Source organism: Poecile atricapillus, chromosome 25 (genome assembly GCF_030490865.1).
Source record: "Poecile atricapillus isolate bPoeAtr1 chromosome 25, bPoeAtr1.hap1, whole genome shotgun sequence".
NCBI lineage: Eukaryota > Metazoa > Chordata > Aves > Passeriformes > Paridae > Poecile > Poecile atricapillus.
The window spans coordinates 6,942,135-6,958,912 of record NC_081273.1 but is presented as its reverse complement, the minus strand read 5'-3'; the positions used below and the strand labels follow the sequence as shown (position 1 = coordinate 6,958,912).

At 52.7% G+C, this 16,778-nt stretch overlaps 4 protein-coding genes across 6 annotated transcripts in view; 1 reads left to right on the top strand and 3 right to left on the bottom strand.

The window, feature by feature from the left end:
* The first annotated feature begins 17 nt into the window (after nucleotides 1-17).
* Nucleotides 18-4,089, top strand: IFT46 (intraflagellar transport 46). Of its 2 annotated transcripts, none has more exons than XM_058857275.1 (11): nucleotides 18-107; nucleotides 267-440; nucleotides 517-653; nucleotides 1,286-1,360; nucleotides 1,447-1,540; nucleotides 1,877-2,005; nucleotides 2,383-2,501; nucleotides 2,572-2,638; nucleotides 2,891-2,951; nucleotides 3,223-3,308; nucleotides 3,664-4,089. In XM_058857275.1, the coding sequence occupies exons 1-11, from the start codon at nucleotides 57-59 to the stop codon at nucleotides 3,757-3,759; spliced, it is 1,089 nt and encodes a 362-aa protein (XP_058713258.1). In that variant the 5' UTR covers nucleotides 18-56; the 3' UTR covers nucleotides 3,760-4,089. The 2 variants fall into 2 exon arrangements, with proteins under 2 accessions (XP_058713258.1, XP_058713257.1); XM_058857274.1 differs by having other exon boundaries at nucleotides 2,380-2,501.
* A 201-nt stretch (nucleotides 4,090-4,290) lies between these two features.
* On the bottom strand, nucleotides 4,291-6,638 carry TMEM25 (transmembrane protein 25). The gene is given in 6 exon segments (XM_058857273.1): nucleotides 4,291-4,745; nucleotides 4,843-4,989; nucleotides 4,992-5,312; nucleotides 5,386-5,673; nucleotides 5,910-6,194; nucleotides 6,285-6,638. Coding segments are annotated over 6 exon segments (1,200 nt in total). The 5' UTR covers nucleotides 6,370-6,638; the 3' UTR covers nucleotides 4,291-4,671.
* A 224-nt stretch (nucleotides 6,639-6,862) lies between these two features.
* On the bottom strand, nucleotides 6,863-8,006 carry TTC36 (tetratricopeptide repeat domain 36). Its single transcript, XM_058857276.1, has 3 exons — nucleotides 7,846-8,006; nucleotides 7,414-7,602; nucleotides 6,863-7,345 (listed from the first exon to the last, which is right to left on the bottom strand). The coding sequence occupies exons 1-3, from the start codon at nucleotides 7,952-7,954 to the stop codon at nucleotides 7,077-7,079; spliced, it is 567 nt and encodes a 188-aa protein (XP_058713259.1). The 5' UTR covers nucleotides 7,955-8,006; the 3' UTR covers nucleotides 6,863-7,076.
* A 128-nt stretch (nucleotides 8,007-8,134) lies between these two features.
* Nucleotides 8,135-16,778, bottom strand: part of KMT2A (lysine methyltransferase 2A) — a 40,016-nt gene continuing 31,372 nt past the window's right edge. For both annotated transcript variants that reach the window (XM_058857271.1, XM_058857272.1), the window contains exons 28-36: nucleotides 16,616-16,696; nucleotides 16,035-16,099; nucleotides 15,497-15,667; nucleotides 14,884-14,958; nucleotides 14,440-14,614; nucleotides 13,945-14,052; nucleotides 13,415-13,498; nucleotides 12,904-13,033; nucleotides 8,135-12,540 (exon numbers count right to left, since the gene is read on the bottom strand). In XM_058857271.1, the coding sequence (XP_058713254.1) occupies nucleotides 12,265-12,540; nucleotides 12,904-13,033; nucleotides 13,415-13,498; nucleotides 13,945-14,052; nucleotides 14,440-14,614; nucleotides 14,884-14,958; nucleotides 15,497-15,667; nucleotides 16,035-16,099; nucleotides 16,616-16,696 (1,165 nt within the window). In that variant the 3' untranslated portion in view covers nucleotides 8,135-12,264. The remainder of the gene's footprint in view (nucleotides 12,541-12,903; nucleotides 13,034-13,414; nucleotides 13,499-13,944; nucleotides 14,053-14,439; nucleotides 14,615-14,883; nucleotides 14,959-15,496; nucleotides 15,668-16,034; nucleotides 16,100-16,615; nucleotides 16,697-16,778) is intronic.

The following is a 16,778-nucleotide window of genomic DNA, read 5'->3' as shown; positions in this document are numbered from 1 at the left end:
GGCACCTCCCAGCCGCCAGGGGGCGTGCGAAGCCGGGCCGCTCGGGCGGGGTCGCCATGGCGACGGGGATGGCGGCGGCGGCGCGGCGGGAAGCGGGGCGGGCGGAGGTGGGCCACAGGGGATGCGGCGGGACAGAAAGGGACACGGGGGGCGCGGGCGGAGGCCGGGCACGGGACACAGCGCGGCAGGACGCGGCGGGCGGGCGGTGGATGTGGGCGCCGGGCCGTTCCGGGCCGCGCCGCCCCTGACGTTACCTCTCGGCGCAGCCCCGCCCGGTGGAGAACCAGCCGTACGACGAGAGCCTGGAGCTGCCCGAGACCGACCCCGGAGCCCGCTCGCCTCGGGCGGGGGGCGCGGGCCGCCTGCGGAACTCCCGTCGGGCCGGGCTGTCGGCCGGAGCGGCCGAGCGCGGGAGCGGCGATCGGGGCAGCGGAGGGAAGGTACGAGCGCAGCGGGAGCGGGGAGCGGCCCGCTGGGAGTCGGTGATGTGCCGTGAGACCCGGTTCTCTCGTCCAGGAGGAGACAGCGGCACACCTCCCCGGCCCAGCCACCTTCAGCGAGGATGACGACGAGGACGATGAGGACTCGGAGGAAGATTCCTCGGAGAGCGACTCGGAGGAGGACTCGGAGGAGCAGGGGGCCCCGTTGGAGGGGTGAGCGGTGTTCCTGGCCAGCGGGGCAGGTGCCTTTCGGGCCCTGTCGGCTCCACTGGTTTCCCCTGGACCCACGAGGGTGAGCAGAGTCGTGGGCATCGGGACAGGCAGCTCCTGTCTCCTCGTCCCTGATGCTCCAGGGTGGTGGCTCCTCCGGGGGGTGAACCAGTCCCGGGCTGGTTTGCTGTGCCCCGGAGAGGTACAGCGGGAACGATCCGAAGTTTAAGCCAGTCCTGGCTGGCAGAAGTCCAGAAAAGGGAAGGGCCATCTCCAACATGTCACTCAGATCCTCATAATTCTTCTCCATAGTTTTGAACTTCAAAGCTATTGCTGACCCCCTAATTGCTGTTCTATTGCTGCCTCTGTGCAGAGAACTTAGCCCCCTTTTGACAGCCCTGTGTGGGACTGAATGATCTCAGATGTCCACCACTCAGGTGCTTTTCTTGGTGAGCAGATCCAAAGCAAAACGGGGCCAAATAATGCTTTCCTTGTGCAAGAAGTGTTTTCCAGAGAGGGTTTACTGCCTGGTGGTTCAGCTTCCCACATTTGTCTGCCCCAACTGGGGCCTGGTTTCTGTTGTACAGAACTTGCCACAAGTTAATCTTTTCCCTCTATTCTCTTCCTTTTTTTAGTGACTTCAATCCAGCAGATTTTGACTACCTGCAAGTGTCTTCTGAAATCAGAGATCTCTTTGAATACATCAAGAGGTGAATGGAAGAATCTTAGCCTCTTTTGTGTCAATTATTGCAGCACAGTTTCTAGTCACCCATGCTGTGGTGGTGTTTTTTTCCAGGTACACTCCCAAAACAATAGAGATTGAGCACAAGCTGCAGCCTTTTATTCCAGACTTTATTCCTGCTGTTGGAGACATTGATGCATTCCTAAAGGTACAGTTTCTTCAGGTTCCTCTCTCTGTTCTGCCCCACAGACTGAGACGGAACGCAGGGTCAGAGCACCTAGGCAGCCAGGCCGTACAGCCCGGGGTCTGGTCTGTCCCTGCTCTGTCAGACATGATGGCTGGAGAGCTGGAAAACTACACTGATGGTTTGGTCACCTCTCAAACAGCTCTTGGGTAACTTGGGGCAAAGCCTGGATTTCTCCTTCTCCAACACTGCTTTTCAGGCAGCACCACACTTAGAATGCACATCTGAGAGAGCCCACGGGAAGGCACTGTACAAACCTGCCCTGGACTCCAGAGAGAAAAGGGCTCTGTTCTCCTGCAGGTTCCTCGTCCCGATGGCAAGCCTGACAACCTTGGCCTGCTGGTCCTGGATGAGCCCTCAACCAAGCAGTCAGATCCCACCGTGCTTTCCCTTTGGCTGACAGAGAACTCCAAGCAGCACAACATCACGGTGAGTCAGGGAGAGGGAGGTCACTTGTTACACACTATAGTAAAACCATAGCAGAGCAGTCTTACAACTGAGAACTTGACTTTAAAAGCAGCAAAACCAGACCTTTTGCTTTAATCCATAGTTTTAAACTGCAGTGGATCTGAGCCTTGCTTCAGTCAAATCTTGATACAAACTCTGGGTTTGTTCACTTCAGGTGATGCTTTATTTCCTTTTGATTGTTCATACCCAGTTTTAGTTGGCATTTTGCCTGCAGAAATCTGTTGGTGAAGCGTAGCTGGGAAAGAGAAGGCCTGGTTCACCAGGAGTGGATGTAGCTTTCCCAAAAAGCCCCAAAACATGATGAAACACTTCCAGGTTTATATTTATGTTTTTAGCAGCAGATAAAAGTGAAGAGTTTGGAGAATGCAGAAAAGAACCCCAAAGCCATTGAGAGCTGGATTGAAAGTATTACTGAACTGCATCGCTGCAAACCTCCTGCCACAGTCCATTACTCCAGGTGAGCCCTGATGTTGGCAGTGGAAGGTTGTGTGTGATCCTGAAGCTGATGTTCTTCTCTTCCCTGGCAGGCCAATGCCTGACATCGAGACCCTGATGCAGGAATGGTCACCAGAATTTGAGGAGCTCCTGGGAAAGGTATATTGTACCAACTGGGTGACCAGTTGTTAGCTCAGTGCATGGTCTTAGAAACCATCTGCCATGAAAGCTGTGTGCCTGCTCCATCTCACAGCCCAGTCCTCTTGGGCTTGTTCCTCCTCACGACTCTGCCCTTGGCAGAAGTTGAGGAGCAGCCCAACACTGGAATTCCCAGTTGCTGTCCCAGTGGCTTCTGTATGCTCCGAGGCTCCTGTGGTCTGGGAGCAGATCTGACAGCCCTGTTTGTTCCAGGTGGGTCTTCCGACCGCAGAGATGAGCTGTGACCTTGCCGAATACATTGACATGATCTGTGGTGAGTTGGGGAGGCTGTGCTGCTGACTCAATGTGATGCTGGCCTGGCACTCTCACTGAGACAGTTTTAGCTGCAGGCTCAGCCCTGAACAGTCAGGATCATTCCCTGCTGCTTCAGTGGGAGGTGGGCTCTTGTACTGCAGGGGTCTGCAGTCTTTGGTGCGTGGAGCCCCAGGTGATGGTGGGCAGTGGGGAGCTCAGCCCTTTGCGACAATGCTCTGTGTGGGGCAGTGCAGACCAGGTGCCCTCACATGCTCTGATCTCACCCGCAGCCATTCTGGACATCCCTGTGTACAAGAGCCGGATCCACCCTCTGCATGTCCTCTTCTCCCTGTTCTTGGAGTTCAAGAACTCACAGGTATGTGGCTCCACCCAGGTGCTGCTTGTCCAGCTAACAGCACTACACAGAATGTGGTCCCTTCACATTCGGCTTTGTGGTGACAATGGGAGTGTGCAAAGGGCTGGTGGGCCCCAGAGAACACGTTCTTAGCTGTTCTTCTCCCTGGTGCCTCTGCCTGACACAGGGAGCTAGGCTGCGCTCTGGGCTGAGGTGCCATGTTGTTCAACAGGCCAGTGCAAGCCAGAATGCATCTTCTTGGGCTGACTGCTGAGCACACAACTCAGAGCCAGTGTGGCCAGCACGTTCAGATTCATGTGTGTGCTCTGAGCAGTGGGAGTCAAATCTTTGCATGAGCATGTTCTTTTCCCTGCAGCACTTCAAGCCCCTGGCTGATGGGCAGAAGGGCAGGAGCCCACCATCCAACCCACCCTCACAAGCAGCAGAGGCAGAGGTGTTGAGCTTTAATTGATGCTTCACATTAAAGCCTCATCTCCTGGATCACCATCTGCTGCTGGACACTGACATGGACCCAGAGCAGGTTGGGAGATACCACACAGCAAATCAGAAGCCCCTCTGGTCTTAGAGACATTGCTGGACTGTTCTGTGTTAGGGAGTAGGACTTGGCTCACCATATTTGTTGCAGAAGCTACATAATGGCTCAATTTTTGACTTGTTCCCAAGGAGTTCAGCATTAAACCAGCTTTTCCCTGTGTCAGACTTTCTGTGCCACAGGTGCTGCAGAGCAGAGGCTCCTCGCGCACATGCTACAAGGGCTGGAGCAACAGGAATAAATTCCACACTCAGACACAACACTCAGATCTGCTCAGGGTGTTGCAAGCTCTGACCTGGAGATCTTGAACCTCCTCTGCTCCTTATTATTGAATCCCCTTTCCTGTTGAGAACAGTCCCTTAGCTCCTGCCAGTCAGAAATAACCTGTGCGGCACCACACAGATGCTTGAATTCAGTTTATTGCTGTTGGGACGGCTCTCCCCAGCCCCTGCTCTGCTGACCTCCCACCCGTCTGCCACAGCAGCAGGGACAGGAGCAAAGAGGATCATGCAGCATGTCACAAACCTGCTAAAGCAAAGCTGGTGCTTGGCTTTACCCCAGGAGGAATGGTAGTGCTAGAGCCTGGCTATTAACAGCTTTGATGCATTTGGATTGTAACGGAATATTGATAAAGTTCACGGACTACATAAAACCATGCCTTGTCTGACAGCACAGCTCCCAAGCCCTGCATCACATACCACAGCACAGAGCTGGGGCTGGTTAGCTCCTGCTTCCCATCATGGCCTTGCTGGCACCCTCAGCTGCTCGGCTCCAGGGGCTGGTACGTACCTGGTGCCAGGCAGCCCTGGCTCACTGGCACCACACTGCAGCTCACAGCCAGATCTCATCACTGCTCATGCTGGGCACTTTGTAGATGCGCCCAGACATTGGGAGCTGGACAAAACCTGCAGGACAAAGAACTCATCGCCTGTTAGGGCAGCCACAGATCTCCATGTCTCACAACACATCTTTTGGGGTTCTTTGCCCACCTGCTCCCCTTACCAAGCTTGCTGAGGACCAGGGAGTTTTCCAGTCCCAGCAGGGCGCTCTCTTCCCCCCTAGCACCAGCTCTTCCATCCCTGGGGGAAGCTGCAGGGAAGCAAAGGGATGAGAGCCAGGACATCTGTCCCTCACCCAGGCAGGACCTGGGGCCCCACGTGTCTTGCTGCACTGGCACATCAGGGTTTTACCTTCATCCTGTGCAAGGTCACTGAGGCGCAGGTTGGGTGGCAGGGACCGTGTTTGGCGGGGCAGATGTATACCCTGGGGCTGCGGGGCCTCAGAGCTGCTGCAATGGGAGCGTTGGCTGGGTGGACTGTTCCCTTCTGCTTGCCCCGGACCTCTCACATGCTTGGGCAAGTGGCATGCCAGGCAGGCAGCACAGGAGCCCAGGCTGAGCAGGGCAGCTAGGGCCAGGGCTGCTCCAATGGCAACACCCAGGACAGGCAGCTCCACACGGGCATCCAGCAGACCTGCACGGTCAGCACAGACCCCTCAGCATCCTTCCACGGGGCCATTGCACCATGCTTATCCCTCAACAGTTACCTGTGGGCAGGAGAGAGGCAGTGGTGATGCCCACACTGTCGGCTGCACTGACGGAGAGGTTTCCAGCGGTGCAGCTGAGATGGATGTGGAGAGAGTGGTTGGCCAGCCCTGGGTAGCTTGTGGCACCCAGGAGGAGAAACTTGGAGGTGTTGGCCATCACATGCCCATCCTGGTTCACCCAGGTGACGCTGGCAGGTGGGTTGGCTTGCACCAGCACAAAGAGTAGCAGAAGGCCAGCACCCCTGACCTGCTGGTAGTGGGTGCCTTCCTGCAGGATTTCTGGCTTATCTAGGTAAAAAACAGGCAGTGAGATGGGCAGGAGGGATGGGGGAGCAACACAGCTAGGAGCAGGATTTGTCTCGCCTGGGTCCAGGAGCACTTGTCTACCTCATTTGCACAAGACTGACAAGGTGCCCTGCTATGGCTGTGATGGATGGAGGTTATGGTCCTGCCCGAGCTGGATGGGAGCCCCACACACCCTCCCCACATCCCAGTCTGGAGCAGGCCAGCACCGCAGACCTTACACTGCACATTGAGAAGGATGGAGGTGTTGTAGGTCTCACTGGAGGTCGGGTTGGTCAGGGAGCAGTTGAGCTGGTGGTCAGGTCGCTGGCCGGTGAGGGTGAGGATGCTGGCAGTGTCCGCAGTCGAGAGGTTGACTTCCTGTTTCTGACCGCTGAGGTACCAGGCCAGTGTGGCACCCGGGACTGGCCGGGGAACCCAGCAGGTGAAGGTACGACTCTCGCCCTCCTGCAGGGTGCACACTGCTCGCGGCTGCCCGGCAGTGGTGGGGTCCACTTCCTCCAGTGCTGCCAGAGAGCCCACGGCACATCAGAGGGGGGTACACAGCCAGGGGTCCTGCTCCCGGAGTCACGCACCAGAACCCACCACAGCCTCACCTGCCAAGCAGAGCGCCAGGAGGCTGAGCAGCAGGAGCAGCAGGAGGGAGAGGGCAGCCCCCGGCCAGCCCCTGGCACACCCCATGTTGTATCAGCCGTGCTCAGCGCTAGGAGAGAGGCAGCTAGAGCAGGGACATGAGGGCGTCCACCACGCTGGGCCCCAGCGTTCCAGTACACAGCAGGGTCGGAGGATGTGGCCCAGCTGCACCTTACCTCCAGCACTGCTGCCGCCGTGTCCAGCCCAGTCTGCAGTGCGGCTCTGAGCCTGGGTCCCGGCCCGCAGGGCAGCGCATGCGGCGCAGGGGCGGGCCCCAGCCCGGCTGCGAGCGCTCATCCCTCTGGCCGGGCCCCCGTCCCCGCCTTCCCCGGGCGGGATTGCTGCGCGCAGCCGCGGCGCCGCTCCGAGAGCGGCCGGGGGCTGTCCGGCCGGGACAGGCTGTGCGAGCTCCCCTGCCTCTAGGCTCCCCTCTTCAAGGAAAAGGGCCCAAACTTGCACCCACCGGGCCACCATCTCACCGGGGCTGTGCACGCTTGGGAATCACACCACAATGCCTGCAATGTCACAAGCGGAGCCCAGGTGCCGGGAACAGAGGGAGATTTATTCGGGGTGGAGAAGAGCGGGACAAACACAGCAAGCGGCTTTGGTACTTTCCAGTCCCTGGCTGTTAGCCAGGAGGAGGAACAGAAGCTCTGGCACCTGACGTGGACCTTTTCTGGTCATGTCTGCCTGGGCCAGCTCAGGAGCGCGGCTCTACCCAGCCCACTCGCTGCCCGGCCCGTCTCCTGCCCGTCTCAGTCGCTTCCAGTGCCATCGGGGTTGCGCAGCCGACCGAGCATCTCGGAGAGCATCTGGTTGCAGAGCGCAGAGTAGGGGTTGAGCAGAACGAGCTGCTGGCGGGCGAAGGCGCTGCCCAAGCGCGCTGCGCGCTCCAAGTCCCGCCGGGCATCCTCGTCCCGCGCCTGCAGGCGGTGGATGAGGCCGCGCTGCACGAAGCTCTGGCAGGCAGCGCGCCCGCGCCCGCGGCTCAGGCGTATGGCAGCGTCCAGGTCCTGCAGGGCGCCTGGCAACGAGGAGAGGCATCGGTGCGGGCTGGGGGTACCGGGAGACCACCCGGACCGCGCTGCTCACCTGCCACGTCCCCGCGGAGGCGTAGGGCTTGGGCCCGGTTATTGTAGCCCGAGGCGCGCTCGGGCAGCAGGCGAATGGCCTCGCTGAACCGCTCCAGGGCCGTGCTTATGTCTCCTGACTCAGCCGCAGAAACCCCCTGCAGCTCCAGCTCCCGGACTTGATCCAGCAGCTCCAATGGAAAAGCTTCCACTATTGCAATATAAATGGGAGACCTTGACTGGAAGGGGAGGCACCAGGACGACCCACGGGGCCCAGTCCCACTGCCTCCTACTCTCCCTGTCCAGGAAGGGAACAGACACGGGGTAGAGTGCTCATGTCCAGCCTCAAGCAGGCACTGCTCCCAGCCTGAAGAGCCTCCTTCTCTGCCCGCCTGCTTGCCCCATGGGGACCCCGCTGGCAATTCCAGCAGGAACCTGGTCCAGCATCACTCACCTTCATCCTGGACATCTTCCTCTTCCTCATCCAACCCTGGGATATCCCCAAAAGGGGTGCTGGGGTTGAAGATGGTCTGCAGGACGGCCCTGTCGTTTGCCGTGGCCATGCTGCTGCCACTGAGGCCTGTGACAAGGCTGCGGGCACAAGCAGGCTGCCACAGCCCAGTTAATGTTCACACTGCCGGCCCCACTTCACCCTGTCTCGCCCTATCGCAGCCTGGCTGTGAGGCCCCACCACCTGGCCAGTGCCCCCAGAGCAGCCAAGGTCACCCACACACACTGGAGCTAAGGGTTCCTCACTCAAAACCCCGCTCCCATGCCTTGTGAGTGTCCTGGAGAAGTGGCAGCTCCTTAGTTCTCAAGAAGAAATGGAGAGAGCCCTCTGCAGCAATAAACTTGACATGTTTATTAATTAAACTATCACTTAAATAAAAAAAAGTGCATAGAAAATAAACATGTTTAAAAACTCCTTTTTTTGTTTTTTTTTTTTACAACTATGTACACTTTTTATTTTTACATTCAGTCTTTTGCAGAGCTTTCAGCATTTTTTTTAACTATTAAAGTATTTCCTTCTTCCCTGTGGCAGGGAGTTAACACTGATGTACTTCAGACACGTTTCCTCTTTAAAAAAAACAAAAACAAAAAAACCCAAAAAAACAGAACCAAAAAACCAAACAACCAGTAGACTGGAAGAACACAAGAAAAAAAAAGTTGTTATACATGATAAGTTGTCAAGAAATGTATTTCTAGAACATAACCTTGTCTTTGCACAGCTTTTTTTTTTTTTTGCTTTTTTTTTTTTTTTTGCTTTTTTTTTTAAACAATTATTCACCTATCTGTAGTTACTAAAGAGACTGTAAGTTCAATAAAAGAAACACCACAAGTATAGTTCTCGGCTGATAGACGAAGCTACTGTACCTTGTTAAAAAGATACCAGGAAAGCACAGAGCACATTTTTCCCTATATGTAGGTGGTACCCCAACATTCATAACCAAAACGAGGAAGGAAAGGAAGAAACCAAGTTGTACAAGTACTGACTGTAACAAGAAGGGCCAGGAAAGGCAGAGCCACCCGCTCCCAGCTTCCGGCCCTGGCTGCCGGTGGGGAATGAGCAGCAAGGCTTTCCCAGAGCCGTGAGCAACTGTAACACAATCCTTATCTATAGTGTTAAAGAGAATTAAAAGCCATGAACCGATACTGAACTAGGCTTCATTACACGGTGCATTACTATATTAGTTCCTATATATACTGTATTTATAGTTATAAAAAAATTTGCAAGTGTTGAGAGTGGACCAGTGTATGGGTGAATGGCATGATTCTGCACAAACCGTCCTGCTGAAGAACTTGATATTGCTTTGAAATGAAAGAAAACCAGAAAGAAAAGATACCCAGCCCTTTGCAATGACCCGCTTCTCCTTTAAAAAAAACATGTCGGTTTGTAAAAAAAAAAAAAACACAAAACAAAAACGCCCTAAGGTTCCTTTTTTAATATTTTCAGATACCATGATCTGTGTCAGTCCTTATAAAATATACATTCATACACGGGGAGCTGGGTGCTCCTGGCCAGCCCGGGCTGAGGGTGGGTGGGCTCAGCTGCCCTGGTTGCCCCAGGCCTGCTGCCACTTGCCCCACGGGCCCGGGCTGGCCACAGCGGGTGCAGCTCCCTGGGGGTACAGACAGTTTCACTGGCCACAGCGGCTCCTGCCGAAGCAGCCGCAACGGGAATAGCAGCAAAGCGGGCAGCCCGCTGGCTCGGCTGGTCCCGGTGGGAGGAGGTTGCCTGGCACTTGGATCTTGGGGGACTCCTGAGGCACAGCGCTCCCCTCGACCCTCCTTCCCACTTCTCCCCATGTGGCGTGGCTCTGGGCAGTGCTTCCCAGTGGAACGTCCTCCTCCTCCAGGAAATCGGGAGGCAGCAGCAGCGCAGGGGGTGAGAAAGTGTAGCTGAGCTCTGGGATAAATTCAGGGGCTTTGCCATGGCGAGGGCTATGCCCCCGCCCCGTGTCAGAAACGGAAGGAAAAGGGCCAAGAGCAGCTGTGCCCGGGGCCACGGGGCCCAGATCCCCTGGGTGGGCACTCTCTGGGCTCCTCAAAGTATGTGCGTTCCCAAACTGTCAGTGCATCAAATCATCTCAGTAACAAATGCAGCGTCAATGTGACTTTGCTTTCAACAGTTACCAACAAATTATCCTCACACAGTGCAATAACAAAAGGAAATAGGCAAGTTCCAAACCTCCAAGCGCTGCTTTTCCTTCTCAGGGCAGAGGAAGAAGCCTCAAGACCAGAGAGGTGTGGATGGGGGATGCCCCTTTGAGAGACCTGGGGAGTCAGCAGGCACTCCTGGTCCCTTCCCCACCATCTGCCAGTGCCGGTTCAGAGTAGCCCTCGGATACATCAGCTCCAGGAAGAGTAGCTCCTGTAACGACTGCAACCTAACCACCATGAAAGCTTGCAAAAGCGAGGGCGCTTTCTGCTTTCCCGTCTGTGCAGAAAAACCCATCTGCCTTCGAAGGACAGACTGTGGCAGGAGGTGTGTGTCTCAGAGTGGCCACCCAGCAAAGGGGGAGGCCAATCCAGAGTCAGGTCTCATCCTGTCTTGCTCTTCCTTTTTAAACCCATGCAGGATACCAGGGCAGGCAAGGCAGTATCAAACCTTCTGCACAAGTCACACACTGTCCTCCCACAGAGCCAAACTCATACTGTGCTGGGCAGCTCTCCCTACTGCCCCTGTCCTTATGGGCAAATACAGTTTAAGGTCCAGTCAACCCTCCCGGAGACAGTTACTGAAGTCAAAAAGGCAGAACAAGAGTAGAAAACAAAACTAAAGCAACCCCCCCACTGGAGAAAGGCTCAGACTGTTTCCAGCCAGGTATTTCCTAGAACCGTCCTATGAAAATAAAAAAATCATTAAAAAGAGATTCTCTTAAATTAGGATAATACCACTGTAAAAAGCCTTGTCATAAGTGCTTTCCCCTATGAAGTGCTTCTCATAGAAAAATATACAAAATATATTTACATTTATAAAACCTTAAATACTAAACTGTAAACAGAACAGAGCAGAATCCAATGTTGTCACTGTCAGGCTTGGGTCTCTCATTTGTCTCTCTGGTTTTGCTCTGAGGCACAGACCCCATGGGGAGGAGGACTCAGACTGCTCCAACCAGGATAGTAGTGTCCCTCAACTTGGTCAGATCTGGCCTGGCTCCTCATCCACTGTGTCAATGCCTCCTGCGTTTCCTATGCGTTTCGGGATGCTGCGTGGACGAGGCCGGCTGGCGCTTGGCCTTGCCTTTGCAAAGAACTTTGGCTCCGTTTTTGCCCTTGCTGTGTCTTCTGGGGAACACAACATGACTACACCCAGACAACTGACCATGACAGGCACCTGGCTGCAGGGTCACTCTCCTGCCTGCCTCCCACAGGCCTGGGCCACTGTGGCACAGTGGAGAGAAGGTGTCCCCACAGCAGTCCTTCCTAGCTCCTGCTCTACAACAGTGTGCAGCCAAGGCCGGGACTGGCTTGCACTCCCCTTCTCTCTCTAGAGACCTCTGTCCAGCTCCTTGAGACACTGCTGGCTGGCTGTGCCAGGAGCTTGCTGGACAGAGGAGGAAGCCAGCTGCTGGAGACAGGACCCAGAGGACCACTTCCCTCCCACATGGCTGCAGAGGGAGAGTGTTGGTGAACGGGAGCCTTTGTTGGCAAAGATTTACAGTGCCCCAACTGTTGGCACAAGCCCTCTTTGCCAAAGAATGCCAGGAGTTCCCCTGCTCTCAGGCAGGGATTTCAGAGCAAGATGTCAGCCAAACTCTTCTTGTGTCTAGTTGTGGGCTGCTCTGTTCTGCTCTCCTCATGAGCAGCCGAGCCAGCCCCCCGTGCCACAGAGCAGGCAGCGCACCTACTCCCACTCACACATAGTGTTTTGCAGACGTGCAGTCCCCAGGGGCCACTGGTGAGGCACAGCCCTTCTCCCCAGGAGGCAGGCTCAAACACTGCGCTACCCAACCACTGACTCACCCCTAGGAAGGAGAGCTCTGGCCAGGAGACAGAGACAGGGACACGATCCATGACTGCTGCCCTGTGCCTAAGCCTGGGGTGACCTCCCCTCTCCTCTCCCACTCATTAGCCCCACGCTGAGAAACGAATATGGAGGCGGGGGGAAATGAGAATAGCAAAAACATAACCATGCTGAGGATCTTCTCCAGCTGCCCATGTCTCTCACAAGGGTGAGTGTGCACATGCGAGACATGAAGATGTGGACTCGGACAAACACAGCTGCCAGTCTCAGGTCCCTGAGCCCAGTCCATCTTCACTCCTGCTTCTGGCCTCTCTGTCCCATCTGAGTGGCCGGGGAGGGCCTCGCTCACTCAAAGCTTTGGTTCACCCCAGGCCCTGCAGGGCTCACTTGCATCTCATGGAAGTTCTAGTTTAAAAACTTCCTGCACTTCTTGGCACCGCAGTTACAGGGCAGTTTGTTGCTGGCGTCTTCAATGGGGAACTTATAGTCATAGGTGAGCTCTTCCCCTCGGTAGATTTTGCGCATGGCAAAGATGACGATGTGTTTCTGGCCATCGATGTTGATGACCCGGGAGTAGCAGTTGGGCTCACAGGAGTGGTTGATGAAGCGAGCCGCGTTCCCGTGCATGGTGGCATCCACCACCTCGGAGTCATCAATGCGGAACATGTAGCACCCAATGCCCTGTGCAGGGAGAAGAGGGGAGGATTAGTGCAGGCAGGGAGGTAAAACCACCCCAGCACACAGCCCAGCTCTGAGGCTAGCTCGGAGGGAGTGTCTGTAGCCTCTCTCCACTGGGCCTCACACACTCCTGCCTGAATCATTTCATTCCCACATTCACTGAGACTAATCTGAGACCTTGTTCAGATCACAGAAGGGAATGAAGTGCCTCTAAAGCTCCAGCAAGAATGAAAATAACCCAAGAAGTCAGTAAATACAATTTGAGATGTTTCCAACAGAATTTTCATATAGACCTGTCCTACCTTCACAGCCACTTTCTAGCTCTCCCAAACTCTTTAAGAACAGCCACAAAAACGCAAAACTCACCTTACTGTCGTAGTATTTCTCTCGTTTGTCAGTGAGGATGGAGCGAATGACATTGCCTGAATATTCGATCACCATCTCACCTGCATCGATGTTCCTTTTGCAGAACAGACCCCGGCCATGGATAGGAGACCTAAAATGCAACAAGAAAAGAGAATTATTTCAAACAAGACAAGCAAAGTTCAGGAACATCAGATTGCAAAGGCTGCAGAAGACAGGCTGTTTGTGACAAGGACCACAGTGGTACTGTTAAGCATTCTCTAAGGGAACACTAACAAGAACACCACCAGGTCACTCTGCCCACATCTGAGCTGTTGCCAAAGCAAAGCCAGCAAGGAGCAAGTGCTCTGTGCTGAGGATTACTTTTCAAATACATAACTTGGGCAGGGAGAAGGAAGAGGGGAAAATCCCCAGGCCTGCTTTTCCCCTCAATTTTGCAGTCTGGCTTCACAGGAGGTTTCCAGTTTCCAGCCTCCCCTCTCCTATGGGCAATGGTACGAGAGCAAAACCATACCTGTAGACACCAACTGCCTCCTTGGAGGTCTTCTTCAAGTGCCGGAAGCGCATGGGCATTGGCAGATCCATACTGGTGGCCCTCCTAGAACAAAGGGGCACTGCTAAGTGATGACCTGTATTTGAGACTCTGTGCCATGTTATCTGTGCCAGATAATCTGGGGCACTTTCCAAGATAGAGAGATTTATAGATTGTGATACTGCAGCCTACAGAGAACACAATCAAAATGAATGCAGTGTTTTAATATATATAGATGTAAAAGATCATTTCGTCCCTTTCCTCTTCAAATTCCCATCAGATTGTTTTACATTAGCAAGGAAAAGAAGCATTTGAAGGCAGACCAGGCTGGTGGTTACCTTCAGCTGTCATTTCTCTTGTTTTTGCAGAAGTCACCTCTAGTCTGGCAGTGCTTAGCAGCTTTCAATGTTTAAATACCCCTCAAAGCACACAACCCTTAATTAAGCTAAATCTGCTAATTTTAACACCCTGACACTGTTTTCCCCTTGGAACCTTTAAGCTCTGCTGCATACCGGGCTGATTTCAGCTGCACTTCTTCCTCTTCCTCATCATTTGGGTTGTATTCTGGTGGCTGTCGGTGTTTAGACGCCAAGAAATTAAACATATCAAATGCAGATTTCCTGCAATTTAAAGAGACCAAAGGGAGTTTGTTTTACTGACTTAAAATAAACATGGTGGCCACAACAGTCTGACATGTTTACTGCCTCACACCTCCCCTTCTCTGCCCTCTCTTAAAGCCCTGTGCACTGGGGTAGACACAGCAGGTTCTGAGAACCTCCAGTAACAGCCTCAGCCAGGAAAGCTTTGGTAAACCAAGGAAAGGGCCACAAAGTGGCACAGGAAAATGTGCAGAATTTGAAGATGCTGAAGAGTTGATTTTCATGTGCCAGTTGTTAACACTTCATGGAACTTCAATGCTGCAGAGATTTGTTGCTCCTGCCCTGCCACAGCATTAGTTCTGGAGCCAAAGGGCCATTAACCCCAATGCTGACAAGGCTCACACTTGCCTCAGGTGGACTTCAGCCCGAGCAGAGCCATGTGGGTTTAAAGGAGGTTCATTGGCCTCCTCTGGCTTGTGAAATCTGAACTTGTAATTGTGGCAGTGCTTCGCTCCGTACAGTTGCTCTATCAGGAACACAACAGTATCATGGATAATCCCCAACATCCTCAGACCATTCACACCTGGAACAAGAAATAGAGCACAACAAACACTAATTACGAGTGCACTTAGAGCGGGAAGATACAGGAGCTTGTCACAAAGAGCTGGGACACCACACAGCTGTCACAGCAGCACTGTATTAGCTACTGCATTCTATGTGAGAGCTTCTAATCCTTCCACTGGGAAGAAATTACCCTCCATAAAGCCAGCAGCAGGTTAACTGGAACTATTAAGACTCTAAGACCCTCATGAAAGATCTGTTTGCTCTCCCGTGCTCAGCACAGGCTGTTACCTGCAAAGGACAGCTGCTTCAGGCGGGCATTCGAACGGGCCTCTTGCACCTTGTCAGTCAGCGACTTCCAGGCATCTGCAGCACACACACAGGTGACAAATGGTGACAGGGTACCCAAGTGCTGGCATACTCATATTGAAATAAACTAATTGGAGAATATGAAGTTTCCAACTTTCCATAGGCCATAAATTAAGATTATTGGATCCAATTGCTTTCATCCTCTTAAAAATTCACATTGGCATAAGGCAGGGTGTTCAGCAATAGGTCTGGAGGGAAAGTCTGGACACCCAATACTACTCTGGGTGATCCACACAGACTGTTTCTTGACAAACTAGGGTTCAATACCATTGGTCAACTGATAAAAAAAAGTGTCAGTGATATATATATATATATTATGGGTTACAGAATCTATTATGTTGCAAAATAAAAAGCAAAATTATAGAATACAGACATTATCAGGAACTAGGATTGTTCTAGGGCTGTAAACCAAGAGATTTCGCTTTCTTTTTTTTTACATCTATAAATAAAGCAAGTAAGAGGTCCTCAGAAGTAATAATTTTACTTCTAGTAAGGACAGCTAAAACCAGCACAACCAACACTGTGCAGTTCTTACCTTCAATGCTTTCTGCGCAGATCTGAAAGCCATCATCACTAGAGATCTCAAAAACCAAACCTTTTTTCGGTTTCTTCTCACCAAGACACTCTTTCCTCTTCTGTTCTTGCTGAAGCCAAAACATAAGAGGGGAGCTGAAAGTGCTCTCTTCTTCCTCGAGAGCTTTTGAGCCTAGAAAAGATGGGAATTGGAAAGAACAATTATTTTTACACCTGGTGTTCCACAATTGAAAATAACTTACTGACTTGCCTTTTCACCAGCAAATCCAGCCAAGAAAAAAATTCTGGAGAGTGTTGCAGTAAGAGTGTGAAATCTCAAGTGCAGAAATTTTCACAAACTAAAAACAGAGACAAAACTATTTGTCCAAGACCTACAAATAGCAAACAAACCTCTCCTTCCCTTATAGCAAGGATAACACAAGCTAATAGCTCTGACCCTTTTCCTGACAGAATGACAAACATAAAAATCAAATCTTCAAATATCACTTTCCCAGTCCTGGAGAATTCTGAGACTAGGTATTTTTTAAGAAGTAACATACCTGCATTTTCTTGCTCATTTATTGAGTTCTGCGTTGATTGAGGTTCTGGGACCACAGCCAGTTGCCTTGGGAGGGAAGGAGGAGAACATGGAGAAAACCATGGAGAAAAATAGCTAACAACCTGCCTCATTTCCTCACCAACCCTGAGCAGCAGTCTTAGATACAAGGCCCTTTTTCCAGATCAAATGTTCTAACATCAATTCAGTTGGAAATGAACAAACAAAAATATTCTACTCAGTAGCATTTTTGTTTGCAGCCTCTAACAGTCTGTGGGCAGCAGCCTAATTTCACACAGCCTGTGGCCCACTTTCCGTGTCAGCCCCACTCAGGAATAAGGTGTAGGCCAACACACAATCAGACACTGCTGAATGAGCATCTCCTCAGCAGGCACTGAGCCTCTCAGAACTACACTCAGCTTAATGCAAAATGGTTCCATATTGCATCTAAATGTGATTGTACATTCCCTACTGAAAGCTCCACAGGCATTTTAACTAGGAATGCCAGACTTCCTCCATTCTCCACACAAATGCAGTTCAGCTCAAGCAAGCAGAATCATATAGAAAGGTCAGTTCATCCCTTACCCTGCAGACTGCCCATGTGGATTTTGCAATGGCTGATCAACACTGGTTGCATCCTGTGCATCTGCCTTCACAGCAGGAGTCCTGGAAGAAAAAGATTTGGGAACATTCAAAATGTCTGCCAACTTACATGTGCCATAAATGAGACTGGAAGGCAGGAATGGAT